The sequence below is a fragment of the Panthera uncia genome, chromosome F2 (genome assembly GCF_023721935.1).
Source record: "Panthera uncia isolate 11264 chromosome F2, Puncia_PCG_1.0, whole genome shotgun sequence".
NCBI lineage: Eukaryota > Metazoa > Chordata > Mammalia > Carnivora > Felidae > Panthera > Panthera uncia.
Window position 1 is genome coordinate 25,544,198 of NC_064812.1, and position 15,149 is coordinate 25,559,346.

Consider the following 15,149-nt stretch of genomic DNA (forward strand, 5'->3'; position numbering starts at 1 on the left):
ACGGTAATATTAGAGGAGGAAATAGTAAGAACACAGAAACATCACATGTCAACCTGAAACAAAAAACAACAAAGAGGCTGTTTAGGGCATGCTGTGCATTTTGGCTAGATTTGCAACTGAAAGAGGGAATTTATCCACAGACTTGCTTGGGCAAGAAATGTCACTTTGTTCGAGTGAATTTGAGAGCCACCATTGTATCTAACAGGAGAAAAATTTTGTCCAGGTCACTGTGGAGGGTGGGTGGAAGAAACATTGGCACGTTCTTCTTCCCTCAAGCTGCACAAGAATCCAAGGGACCTTTGCAGTGTATGGACAACAAGGAGAAAGGCACTCAGTCATCATTGTTCAAGCACACACTTCACTCACTTGAAGTCAAATGATTCTAAACTTCCCATGACAAGCCTGAGATGAGTATCTTAGCCAAAGATGAGAGTCCAGGTTCCTGGATGTTTCCACTTTCCTGCAATGCAGCAGGAAGGGTATGTGTGTGTTATCTTTATTGCCTCTCCTTGGCCCCTCAACCTTTACACTAGTCATTCCCCCTATCCTGTCATTTGACACAATCCCCTGAAGAGGCCTAAACTGTTAGGAAATTAAAGTCATGGAGAGATTTTACAGCAAATTTCCCTTTTAGCCCTACAGAACCTTCTTGCCCTGAGGTGAGGGAATTGTAAGAAGAACCTAGAAACAGACATGTGCTGGAGAAGAAAGTGATTGGGAAGAAATATAATGAAAACAAAACATAAATAAATAACTTACATCTGGATTTAGACACAAGTGTTCATGTGCTGTATTATATTGGGGAGACTAAACAGAGGTTACCGATTTCACAAGAGTTAGGATTGTAGTTTTGGGAGTACACAATTTGCGTCCAAATCCCAGCTTTCTGCCTACTAGCAAAGTGAGTCCGTGTATTATGGAAGCTGCTTTAAGCTTTAATATCCTCCATTTACAGGTACTTTTTAGGATGGAATATAATTACAACTGTGTCTAGAACATAATTTGTACTCAGTAAATGATTGTTGCTCTTTATAAATAGTTTTGTTACCTAGTCATTTCAGGTAAACATATTGGAATGCAAATATGTTTACAGTGTCTTAATCAACTCCACTCAGAAATTTGCGGTGATACAAAGACACCATCCCACAAGTGAGAAGAGCAAATTTCTATCACCCTTATGAAAGTTAAAAATATTCTTCAGAAAAATGATTGGATGTTCACATTATTACCTGTAATTGTAATATAGCAAAATCATTAGGTTAGATATAAAATTTCAGATATTTAAAACCACTTTAATGGTAAGAAACCTTCCTTTGTTTTAATTAATCATTTTCATCATAAAGTTTTCCAATTAAAATGTATGTGATCTTGATCAAATAGAACATATTTACTCAAAAAAACCTTTTCAGAATTCAGAGCATATATATATATATATATATATATATATATATATATATGCATATAATGTATATATGTGTCTTTCTTTAGAGTTAAATATAATATGCATGTATATATGGTTTCTCTCTATAGTGTCTGTAAGTATCTCCTCTCGTATATATCAGTATGTATGTGTGTGTATGTGTGTATATAGATAGATAGATAGATAGATATACACACACACACGTGTGTGTGTATACATATATAACAAAGAGAGATAACTGAATTTTCTACTTTCATTTTATAGTTTCTACCATCTGAAAAAAAAAAAAACAAGGATGGGAAAAGATTAACAGGTCAAAAGGCTTACTTGATAATATGAGAATGATATTTTTATTCATTATTCATTACCATTTCTATTGCTTGGATACAATTCCAAGTCCATTAAGTTCTTGCTGGAAATATCTTCAATTCAGGTTTCTTTGGAATGAAGCATTAATAAAAAAGTTGGCACTGTTTTGTATGAATCATCTATAGATTTACTTCTCAATATTATTTTCTTCCTCAAGTATAGAACTTGCAGTTTATAATGAAAAAGGGCTAGAGTATTAGCTATTTTTAATACTAAAATGAAGAATATAGAATTTAAATACAAGTGGAATAAAATGTCTTAGCATACCTCATTCAACTTATCTTCTTTTTAGTTTTCATTTCATAAAAAGATGTTTGCATGAATTTTGTCTAGATGTTCTTACGATGTCATCATGCTTACTCTCTGCATTTCATAAGTCTTCCTGGATCAATCAAAGCACATTACATTAAATGGATCAATATTTGTTAATAGTTTTAACTTGCTTGCTATGCAGAAATTTTCAAAGTTTGTAAGTCTGAATTGCTTTCAGATAATATCCAGGATTCCTGGTTGAATTTGAATGTCAGATAAACAGTAAATATATTTTTTTAATATCTTCTTTTTTATTTTTAAAGTTTATTTATTTATTTTGAGAGAGAGAGAGAAAGAAAGAGAACACTGTCACAAGCAGGGGAGGGGCAGAGAGGCAAGGAGGGAGGGAGAAAGAATCCCAAGCAGGCTCCTTGCTGTCAGCACAAATCCCAACTTAGGGCTCAAACTCTAGAACCATGAGATCATGACCTGAGCCAAAATCAAGAGTAAGACCCTTAACTGACTGAGCCAACCAGACACCCTCAGTGGATAATTTTTATTATAAATCTGTCCCCAGTGTTGTATAGGAAGTACTTTAAAAAAGACAGATGTTGTTTATCTGACATTCAAATTCAATGGAATGTTCTAGGTTTTTATTTACTCCATCTAGCAACCCTGTATCAAGGTGCTCATAGTCATGTTATGGGGGTCAGCTAAAGAGTTGCCCCGCCTTTAGTCCACATAACTCTAGTATCTTCTCCACATTACAGCAATTACAATGCTTCTGAAATGACAATCCTGTCGTGCCAGTCTCCTGCTTAATATTCTTCAGTGATGCCTCATCTTTTCAGGTGTCCTTTTCAAGTTGACTTTTCTTGGCTCTTCAAACATTGGTCTCTACCTATCAAATCTGCTCTTATTCTCTCTTCATTTTTGCTGTATCAAATAATTTACAATTGGCTGAGCATGTCTTGCATTTTCCCCGCCACACCTTTTTCTTAAATGGTTACCTCTGACTGGGACGTTCTTTTATTCCTAAAATATCTGGCAAAATCTGCTCATCCTTTAAACTCAATTCCAACATCTTTTCCACTAGACACACTTTTCCATTTTGGAAACATAGCAAAGGGCTTTCCACCTATATTTTCATCGTTCTCTATGTATCTTTCATTGAATATATCACATAGCACTGATTTTTTAAATTCATGAAAGTTTACTTGCAAGGCAAGGATGGGATCTCTGTAAGAGAGAAAAGAGTGTGTGTGTGTGTGTGTGTGTGTGTGTGTGTGTGTGCGTGTGTGTGTGTGTGTGTGTTTGGGGGGGGTGTATTTGTGCTTGATGAATAGTCGTCATTTAATTCATGTTTGTGAAAAAAGAGGGAAAGGGAAGATGAGATGTCTCCGTTTTTTTTTTTAATGTTTATTTATTTTTGAGAGAAAGGGAGACAAAATGCGAGTGGGCTAGGAGCAGAGTGAGACAGGGAGACACAGAATCTGAAACAGGCTCCAGGCACCTAGCTGTCAGCAGAGAGCCCGATGCGAGGCTCAAACCCACGAGCTGTGAGATCATGACCTGGGTCGAAGTCGGCTGCTCAACCGACTGAGACACCCAGGTGCCCCAAGATGTATCCACTTTTAAAGTCAGTATTTGAAATGCTACTACAACATAGGAAAGGGAAAAATGCTCACTTTCTTTGGCATCGAAGCGATGGGGAAAAGAAAGATTTTATTAAGTAAATAACATTTACTTTCTCCAGAATAAATACAAGATAAAGTTTTTCCCCAATATCTATAAAAACGTTACAAAAACCCCAAGCCCCTTGCTGAATCTTTTTTGTTCATATTTTGCTCTTGTTTTTCCTGTCTTTCCAAGTAACTTCTACTCTAAAAGAGATGGGATTCCTTTGTATTTAAAACACAAACTTATATGTCTCTTCCACAGGCAAGATTCGAGTGAAGGAAGCTCTAATTAACCTTCTGATATGTATCACCCGGTGCATCAAACTTTCTACTCTTAGAGTAGGAAGTGTTAAAGAGAGTTGGCCTGATGTCGCAATGTTAGAGCGGATGATTTTTGAGATGCTCCTCAGTCAGATGTCCACATTTTATCTCTCAAATTTAACACATCAATTTCCATAATTAAACTAAAGTACAAAACATATTTGAAGCCAAGTATACATGCAAATTTCAGCTATAATTTTTAGAGTATTTGTATCTTTATATTATTGATGTTATTAAAAGACAGTCTTTGCATAGTGTCTTGAAATAAAATATATTTTTGGTAAAGAAAGAAAAAGAAAGAAAGGTGGACCTTTGCAAAGTAATTACATGAAGGAATATAAAGATTTACCTCTTAATATAGACATTTTTATTTTAAGTACCCTAACAGAGAATTATACATAAACCCCAATATGTACTGTGTAATATATGTGCCTTTCTGGTTAATAGTAGTCTTTGAAGATTAACTCTATAGGTTCTTACTATTTCTGAAGGGTTTTTTTCCCTCCAAAATGCAACTTTTTTAGGCCAAGATTGGCACCTATTTTCAAGCAAATCACTTCTGCTACTAATTAATTAGCTGCTGTAAAATAAAAAGTGTCTTACTGAGTGTATGATGCAGGAAAATCAGACCTTTCTTGGCTTCGTTTTCTTGTTAGGCTGCTCTACTTTAGCATATTTATGCACATACTCACCAGTTGCTCAGCAACCTCTCAGCAATCAATACTGTAATAGTCTTTCCTTCAGAATGTCAGCCCTTTCCTACCCGCCCACACCTCCCTTATGCCCCACTTGCTTCTAATGAACCCAGGACTTCCCATCATATAACAGTCACATGGGATCAGATATCAATTTATGATAAATCCCTCAACCAGGAGCATTCAATGATCTACCACAAGCTTCACACTCCTCAAAAACTTAGTTCTCAACGTGTCCCTATTATTTATTTTGAGGAGAAGAAAACTTTGCAATAAACGAATTCAAACTGAATGGTTAGGCAGTCATTCTGGTGTGTGTGTTCTCTCAACCAGAAAGGTATTTGTGTCTAAGAGGACAGTCTTCAGAGAGCGATACCTAGATACCGTATGTTTCACTCTTATGTGGATCTTGAGAAACTTAGCAGTAGACCATGGGGGAGGGGAAAGGGGAAAAAAAGTTACAGAGAGGGAAGGAGGCAAACCATAAGAGACTCTTAAAAACAGAATACACTGAGGGTTGATGGGGGGTGGGAGGAGGGGAAAGTGGGTGATGGGCATTGAGGAGGGCACCTGTTGGGATGAGCACTGGGTGTTGTATGGAAACCAATTTGACAATAAATTTAATATTTAAAAATATAAATAAAAAATAAAAAAAATAAAACCAGAGTTAGGTAAACTTTCTTAAAAAGAACACTTAAAATTAATGGAAAATGAAGCACCTCTGCCCCCTGCAAACTAGAAGACCACTAGAGAAGGAAATAGACAATAAACATGGATGCAGTCAGATAGTCAAGGTGGGAAGGACTCAGGGACATGATGGGCTGGGTCAGAATAAAGCCTCTTATTTTTTCCTTTCAACCATGATTGGTAGAAAGAGTAACCTTACCAGTTCCTTTCTCTTACTTCTTTCCTTTCTCCTTCATAATGCCGTCATTAAAAGATTATTTGGGTGGGGGAGTGAAAAGGGTGCTGGAGAATGGAAGAGAAGGGATATGCTACCCGCATTTGAGAAAACACAGAATGAAGGGGTGATTTATGTGTTCTTAGATGTTTCTTCCTCTCTTTTCCTTCTAGTCTAGTATATGCCATATAAATTGCAGTTATATTATAATGGAGTGTTTTTTGAATTGTTTGAACACATCTGGAGAGGCTCAATTTTTTATATTTATATCCTTAAAAATACATTTAACCCTCAATAAATACTAACATAAAGTAAAATATTTAATTTTTAGAAAGAAGAGAGTAGTACATTTAGCCACGTTCATTCATTTCTCACATACTCATTAAACATTCAAGAAGACGTGGGGGGGGGTGCACACATATGAGACACACTTTGTACTTCCAAAAATCTATTAATACATATCCATTATCAGAGACAGCAAGACTCTGAAAGTGAAGGAATTCCTGATGTTAACACTTTGGAATTAAATATATTAGTACTCCTTTTTCCTGATAACACCTTTAAATCTTCCAAAGAACTGGTAGCTATTCCACAAGCTTTTGTGTGGAAGGAAGTGAAACAAGTGTGTGTTCAGTTACATTTTGTTTGTTGAGGGACAAATACTTCTACTTGAGCTGAGAGATAAGAGCTGTGGCAAGAAAGAAATCTAACAGTTGACATTCTAGGAGATGGTTTTAGAAAGGTGTAGAAGGGCAGTATACCCTTTGCTCATATTCTTATCAAATGTGACAAGGGTGCCATCAATTTTATTTCAAAACCCAGGCCTTTAAGTTTGATTGTCAGTATTGTGATTTTAGGGAAGAACATTATGCTTAGTTACACTAAAGATTCAGTTTGTATTTTGTGGGTATTTATTCCTATCAGTGGTGTGTGTGTTTGGGCACATTAAAACAATTACCCCTAGGACCCACTGCTACACATAGTTGAGCCTTCCAAAATATTTGAAAAGGAATAAATGATGAGAACATCTGATTCTGCAACTTTAATCAACTAGGTAAAAACAAGAATTGGTCCTTTAAGAGAGAGAGAGTTTCTTTACGAGTCTTCCAACTGTCTGTTTAAAAAAGTTTTTTTCCCTAGTATGCTCTTTTAGTACTAATAATGAGATGTCTATTTTCTCACATTTTTATAGCAAAACTGTGATGATATTTACTATAACATTCAGACATTTATAATATATATGTTATAAATATATATTTATCATATATATGTTTTTGTATCTAGTTTTGTCATGGTGGACCTATAAGTACTCTCCATATACTTTCTAAAACTTTTGATATTTTCTATATTTCATTTAGATAAAGGTATTTATGGTTGCTTGGCATATGGGTTTATCAACATTTCAAACATTCAGAATGTGAGGTTTTTATTTTGCATGTAAACAACTTGACATTAGTAAATATCTTGTTGAATATTTGTTTTATAATTATTAATTTACTCTCAGTAAGTGTGAACTTAGTAGATGTATCATCAGTTTCAGCTTAGACTCCAAATGTTTATTTAGTCATTTCACATATTAAATCAGTCTGATCACTTGTACCTGATAAACAGTAACAAACCCATTTGCAAAATTTAATGTTGATTTCCTTATTTAATGCTTAGAAACTTGAATAGAAATATATAACATAAATAGAAACATATTCATTAATCAATCAACTAAGAAAGATAAATTATATTTGAACTCTCAGTTCTATTTATAAATTAATACACACCTAATTTATTTAATTAATTTGTGATCATAGAAAATCTGTGTCTAGAACTACTGGTTTCTTTTTAACTCTATCATGATCAATATCTTTTCACATTTTAACATCTCAGCAATCTGGATGCAGGTGACAGAGTTTTTGCATTGTTATGTCATAGTTTAATTGGTAGAATGTTTTTTACTTAGAGCTGCGTCTTATAATCAGGAATATCTTATTTTCATTTATTTAGCTATTTTTAGATCATAATCCTATGTAGTTTTAGCACAAATACAACATTTTAATTTAAGATTAAAACTATAATCTAGACCAACTCTTTAAAACTAAGTTACAAACTATTTTTTTCCAGGATTGTTTCACTTAAAATTCTCCTAGTCAGAAAGATCATTTTATATTAGGTAACAGTTAACCAAAGGTAGATCATTTATATTTCTTTTACAGTTTAAAGGCTACTTTCCATTTCAGTTTACCCATTTCTTCTCTCAGTTGAATATTCATAGTACAAGCACATCCACTAATTTGTACTGTAAAATACTAAGCTTTAGGGATTTTAGCAGACTGGAATTAATAATGTTTAAAATACAAAATACCCAAATTATATGCCTGATTGCAATATGCTTCCTGAAAATTATAGCATGTCACAAAGCAGTGACTTTGTTTTGCTTCATTTGCACATATTGCAATTAGTTTGCAAGAGTTGCCTCACTTATTAACATGTTTAAGTTTCATCCAAGTAATATTAAAGAAATGTAACATATAAATCAAATTACATATGCTAAAATTTATAGAATATCTAATGGCTCAAATAGAATTGTTGCATTAGTTGTATTTAGATTTTATTTTGATGTTATTTTGTATATTTTTCCTTTTGCATGTTTTCATGTTAAATGTTTATTGCATTTTCCTTCATTATATATCGTAATGTCACAAAATTATTTATTTAGAATTATTTTGTTAGTTAAACTTTCATTCAAATGTTTCACCTGGAATACTAAAATTAATGGAACAGGATATATATTTTAATATAAAATAACATGCCAAACATAAATATCTAAAAGCTACTTCTTTGAATATGCAATTACCTTTAACATGTGCTTACGTAGTTGTGTACATATTGGGCCATCCACTCATATCTTAACAATACATTCTGCTCTTCAATTTTGTGGTGAGTTAGACAATAATTACGAGGCAAAATTGTTTTAAAAATCTGTAAGGCTAAAAATTTAATCATAAAGAAATTAAAATTGAATTACAGAAAGAGTTTTTGGTTACACTTTCTAAATGACACACTTATAAATGGCTTTATATGAATTATGTTTAGTCTCTTGAAGATGTTGTTGAAATAAGAAAGCCTTCAAAAACACAATTCTCATTATACTACATAATGTAATCCAAATTTAATATTGTAAGGATTCCTGTTAAATAAATTTACCAATTTACATGTGTAGCGTATGTCATTTTCCATTATCATAGTTCCAAATATGGCACATAGTTATGATTTAGGGAAGCATGCTTATATATGTAAACCATTTCATTTTATTTTTGTTATACTGAGAAATGTTTTATTAAAGAATATTAATAAAATATACCTTAGACCTGTGTTTCTGTTGTAAACATCTAATTTTTAAATATATCTCAAGAGATTTAATGACAGGATAATCTAATTGTGATAAACTACATCTTGTATACATAATTTAATTTCAAACGAAGAATGAATTTTCTGGATGTACATTTTATTTCTTAATTGGGGTTGTATGTTGTGTAACATATGCATTTAATATTGTGCTATCAAAGATCATGTTTACTCAATTGTGTAGCATATTTAAATTTTTAAAAAATAAAACAAAATATATTTTAACATTGAGTTAGCTATATAATATATTTAATAACGGATTGTTGCTATACAGAATCCTAAGGCTTTTTCTAACATTGGCAATTACCTCATAAAACAGCTATGTATGCAAAAATGTTGAGTGTTTTTAAACTGTTAAATGGTAAATGGTGCATTTTGACAATTTAAAAATCTGTGTTTCACACACTGCCAATTTAAAGTGGTACTAAAACCAGTATTCTAAATTGGTCTACATTTTAGATAAAATGATTATATAATATATGATATAACTGTATGGTTATGGATGATTTTATTGCCTTATAGAGGAAACCGATGTTATTTCCTTATGGAGGTTATTCCATTTTATATATCAAACATATTTAACTACATTTAGATGCACTCTGTCTCCTGCTATTTTGACATATAACTATTCTTCACTCTACAGAAATTTGAACATTCTAAGTAAATCCATTTCATGTGAACATTGTATCTTTTAAGGTTTGGGAATTATGACACAATTCTTCAAGTAACTCATGCAAATAAATCTTCAGATTCCACACTTTTTCAAAATGATGTCTTTGAAAGTTAAAAACAAAATTATTATTCTTCCTCCCTTTAGAATTTCTCTTCATTCATTATACTGTTTGAATTATGACTTTGCCATGGTAACAATTATCATCATATTTCATTTGTGAAATTTATTCTCTTTATTATTGTTAATATTAGTTTAGAATTATTATTAAATGGATTCATTCATTTATTCTTTCTTTTGGTGAATATTTCTTGAGCATCTACTGTGTACCAGGCACTGTTTTAGATATTAGGTAATTCAGCAATGAATAGAATATACAAAAATCTCAATCTTTAGGGAGCTTGCATTCTAGTATGAGGAAGAAAGAATATGAACACAAAATATACATAAAACATAGGTACTAGTTAGTAAAATATCTGGTTGAAGTATATATATCTGGTTGGACTATGGTTATTAAATAAATTGGTTTTTCAATGCTTTTTTTCTAATATTCCACCAAGTTCTGCATTCAGGTTAAGAGGATAGTACTGAATCACTACCACCATTAGCCAGAAGTGGAGTTCTATTACTGAAGATTTTTAAGACGGGATGTTAGCAAATCCTGGGTCTAAAGGCTAACAAAGATCAGTTCTAACTCAAATTTTGTCAGGAACTGTATTTATCCTCTGGTGTCTTCAAGAAAATCAGTGTTGGGAACTGGTCTATAAGTCTTGAGGATTAGTTATAGAAGCAACTTAGATACATTGTTAAGAATTATCCCAGAGTTATTGACCCAAACACATGAGATTATTTGGGATCAATTGTAATAACTTCAATGATAGAATATAATAGCTCCTCAGTTTACTCCTTGGAATAAGGTCAGAACATTGAGATTTGAGATAGAGTACATACACATTCTAATATTTTTCATGCTTTTAGATTGCATTTTGCAGCAAATGTTTACAATTAAATAGTTTCCTCTTTAAACTAAAACTGAAAGCTGGGAAATTATGATACAGTTATGAAAAGTTTTAAAGTGTTAGTTTTTTATCCACCCTGATTTTCTACTTCCTTTCTAAAGTAGAAGATACAGTTAAACTCCCTAGGTGAATAATATGATCAGGTCATTGTTTTTATAGTAAGCACATGGGCCCTTCAAGTGTCTGATTTATCATGAGGTTAATTACTAAATGTTAGTATTGTAAACGTAGTTATTGCTTAATTGTGTGATTAAAGAAAAATCTTACTAAATATTAGCTTAGTAGATGTTACTGGTCAATTTGCATAACCAACATGAATTTAGGGAGATTGTAATCTTCACAATATAACTTGGATAAATATTCAGTAGCAGCTTCTTTCTGACTGATGCTTTAGAATATATTAAAGGTCTTTAAAATTATCTGATAATTGCCATACCTCATTTACCCTTGGCTCCCTGAAAATACAACCATCATTTGAGTTTCCAAACCAAATTAAACCAAGCTTCAATTTTAATGACAATGTAGGCTGGCAGAACCTGTAGCAGACATGTTTCCCTTTGCTGCTTATGAATGAGAGGACCCCCGTGTTTGACGTCCTTTTTTGGCTGAAAGCAGAAATCAGAATTACTAATCTTACCACTCACCTGCCTATAACACAAGAGGGAAAAAAGAAAAAGAAAAAGAAGGCAGAGCATACTCAAATGACATTATGGGATAAAGCTATTTTCCTCTTGAAGAATGGTTCAACTATTCCTATGTATTTTTGTCTACAATATCTAATTATACACTGCGGACAGAAGTTTGAGATGCAGTTTATTGAGAAGGCAAGGATATGAAAATATACCACTCATTGGCTTTAAAAAATACTCAGAAGTTTTCTAACCAGGACCTGACGATTATTCCTAATTAGTAGCTGTACTTCCAACACTCAGTATTTTTTTCTTGTTAAGCATTTTAGATGTCAAGAGCCTTTTAAATATATCTTCAGTTTCATACTTCTATTATAAGAAAGACAAACTACTTTCTTTCATTATGTAAGAATTATGTACTACCACAGACAATCTTTTAAAGAGGTTTAAGCGAGAGAAAAAGAAAACCCTAATTCGGCTCCTTTAAAAATCTATTTTTAAATTACAGTGAAACCTTAATAAAGTTAAGAATGTAGAGAAATATATACTGTGAAACACGAGATATTTGGGAATTCTTAACCATTTATTAAAGCTACTTTTGTGTGCGTAAAAGTTCCATGCTATTAGTTAATTCTCAATCATTTCTAAATATAGTGATTAATTTTAATTAACTGAGAATTGGTTAGTCTCAAATTTTACTTTAAAATAGTGAAGTATATTACCCAGCTTCCAAAAACAACCCACCGGAGCCTAATGCATATATAGCTCACGGCGTTGAATATTTTATCATGTTGGCTGCTTTCTGGCAAGTGAGGTTAAGATAGACATCTGCATAGAATAGTTATTCAGGGTTTTATTTTTTTTTAATCATTTTGTTTTAATTTTGGCTTTGATTTTAAATTCTCCTTCACTTGCTTATCTTAAAATAGAAATTTTTGATGTTTTTCCCAGAAATTATGAACAGATATGGCACAGACTCTTCAAAGCATACTTTTGAGAAAAGTGTGGTTACACGGTTACCCATTCTGTCAAAATTGGTCACTTGCCAGGCATTTGTTGCTAACACTCATCTGTAGGTAAAGAACAAAGATTGGTTCGGGACTCCATGAAGGGTTTACTATTTCATCTTTCCTCCCCTAATGTGTCACAGTGAAAATGTGGTATATTTGTGTGTGGTACCTATTCAGAGGTTGATTGATACGAAGCAATCATTGGATCTGGTTACTTCACATTTTAGGGGCGTGTTTGTGTTTTGCCTCTTCGTGTTGGTTATCCTTAAGGTAATAGAAGGGAATATAATTTATTAAACTTATCAGAAAAAAAAAATAAACACAATTTAAAAGAAAAAGTTAGCATCTAGTGCTACTGTGTCCCACAGGTTCTTCTACATTGACCCACACTACCTCCACTGGTGAGTTAGAGGAGCATAACAGGACTACCACTGGTGCTATTGCTGTTGCTAGCACACCTGCAGATGTTACTGTATCCAGTGTTACAGCTGTCACCATCCATAGACTTTCTGAGGAACAGCGAGTGCAAGTTTCGAGTCTCAGAAATTCAGGTCTGGACCCCAACACATCCAAGGACGGGCTCTCTCCTCATCAAGCAGATACACAAAGTACAAGGAGAAGACCACGAAATGCTGAACAGATAGAAAGAACTAAAGAGCTTGCAGTTGTTACTCATAGAGGTATTGGATGTTATTTTACTTGTGCCCGTTTAGTTACAGCCAAAGCTATGTTTTGGTAACGATTCGAATTGGAGAATGAGCTGAAAGAGAGCCAAGATGTAGGAAGCCAAAGGAAAAAGCGTAGCTGCAAAATATAGATCGTTATAGCCAAACCCTGAATGATTTGAAAACACAGAAATTAAAAAATACAAATCAGAGGGAAATGCAAATACTGGGCGGGGGTGGGGGTAAATGTAGAAAGGAAAGAATGCATAAAAAGGATAATAAAAATGAGTACTAAATATCTATTGCATATTATGTGCCAGGTATGATGTTGAGATTACTTGAAAATAAAGTAGCCAGTTTCTATCAATAAGTGTACATATTTACACATTGATGATTTGTCCTATGTCATAATTTTCAGCATTTGCATGAAATCTTAATGTTACGCAGATGCTAATTAACACTTAAGACAATAGATAATTTGGGCAAAATGGAAACATTCTGTCTGGTGATTGTTTTATATAGCTGGCTCTTTTATTTCTAAAGTAACTATAGCCTGATCTATATGATTGTATTGAGATTTCTCATTTTGAAAAGGTAACAGCTATTCATTGAGATTATGGCTCTATATTTAAATATCCTTTTGCTTTCTAATCTTTTGTAGAAAAAAAATTGCCACAAAGCCAAATCATATATTGGTAATTTTCTAGTTGACTAATATAAGCCTACCTTTTACAAAATTATGAAGCATAGCAAGCATATTTTTCTGTTTCTTGGTAGCAAGTTTCACCGAGCAGTTTGTGGAAAAAAAATCAATGTAGTGTCAAAAAGTAAAGGGATTTCATTTATATCAATATATGCATCAGTGGAAATATTAATTAATTGAACATGTTTCAAGTAAAAAATACCTACTCCAACTCTATTTCCAACTCATCGTCATATATTCTCCAAGCTGGTTATGGTTGATGTAGTGTGGGTAGGCATGGTTTATACAGAACATGATATAAGTAATGGAAAGCATTCTGTGCTTAATATACACTAAGAACAAAAATCAAGACATCTTATATAGCTGATTGAAAATCATATGGAAATATTTCAAAAGCTCATTTCCATCAAAATTCATACTGAATGTACTTTTATTCTCCTTAATAAGCATCATAAACTGAATTCTTAACACGTAGTAGTCTCCTGTAAAGTATTAAATCAGTATCACCTTGCTTCTCGATTCACTTCCTTACCATGAGTATTTCCCCAGTGAAGAATGTAAGAGTCATGATAAAATTGATAATTTGTTATATCAAATAGATACTTTTTCTTAGTAGCAGGAAATAAAAAAGTGTAAATATTATTAAAATATTAAGGTAAAAACCCTTCCATTTAGTTTTTTCACTCTCTGTGGAAAATTTCACGAGCTAGAATTGACAAACTACTCTGATCATTTTACCACCTATTGAGTGAAAGATGGGTAATTCTCAAGCATAAGTTTGTTATATAAATCAACTAATTAACAAATACTACTTTAGCCAAAGTTGCCATCAAGTGATGCGAGAAGCTCAGGTTACAAATTAGTATTTTAGAGAACTAGGAAAAATAATTCAGATTGAAATGAGAATAAAGAGTAGTCAGTTATTAAATTCAATAAAGTGATTTGAAAATTACTCAATCTAAACTTCTGAGCTACATTCAAGTACATTTTAATTAAGCATATTACTTCCTTGGTAAATTCCAAATCAGTGCTCAAATTCTCTTTTAGACAATAATTATTTTAGAGCTAATACATGTTTCATCCTTCCCCATATTCTTTCTGAAATAGTGTTTCTGTAGGTAGTAGCCATTGAGTAGTGCCATCTACTTTGGAATTAAATATTCGTCAGTTATTTTTGTTTAAATCATGTGTATGGAAAACATTCTGAGTGTTACGCTTATCATTTATTTCAGTGACTTAAATTATTATATGTTTATCAAATCTCTATTTTAATTAGAATTAGTCCTTCTGACTCCTCCTCAATAATCTAGTGTTTTAGTGATTTCAGATAGCTAGTTATATTTGAGACTCAAGCTTTTTAACATTTTGGTTTAAAAAATGTAAATGTTAGAAATAAAAGAGAACTATCACCCTATGCCTG

At 32.6% G+C, this 15,149-nt stretch overlaps 1 protein-coding gene across 3 annotated transcripts in view; it reads left to right on the forward strand.

Moving 5' to 3' along the window:
* The window catches only part of CSMD3 (CUB and Sushi multiple domains 3), a 1,252,643-nt gene that overhangs the window by 496,700 nt on the left and 740,794 nt on the right, over nt 1–15,149 (forward strand). The window contains exon 7 of one of the 3 annotated variants that reach the window (XM_049632997.1): nt 12,730–13,041. The exons of the other annotated variants lie outside the window; for them this stretch is intronic. Coding sequence (XP_049488954.1) covers nt 12,730–13,041 — 312 coding nt within the window. The remainder of the gene's footprint in view (nt 1–12,729; nt 13,042–15,149) is intronic. 3 annotated transcript variants of the gene reach the window in all.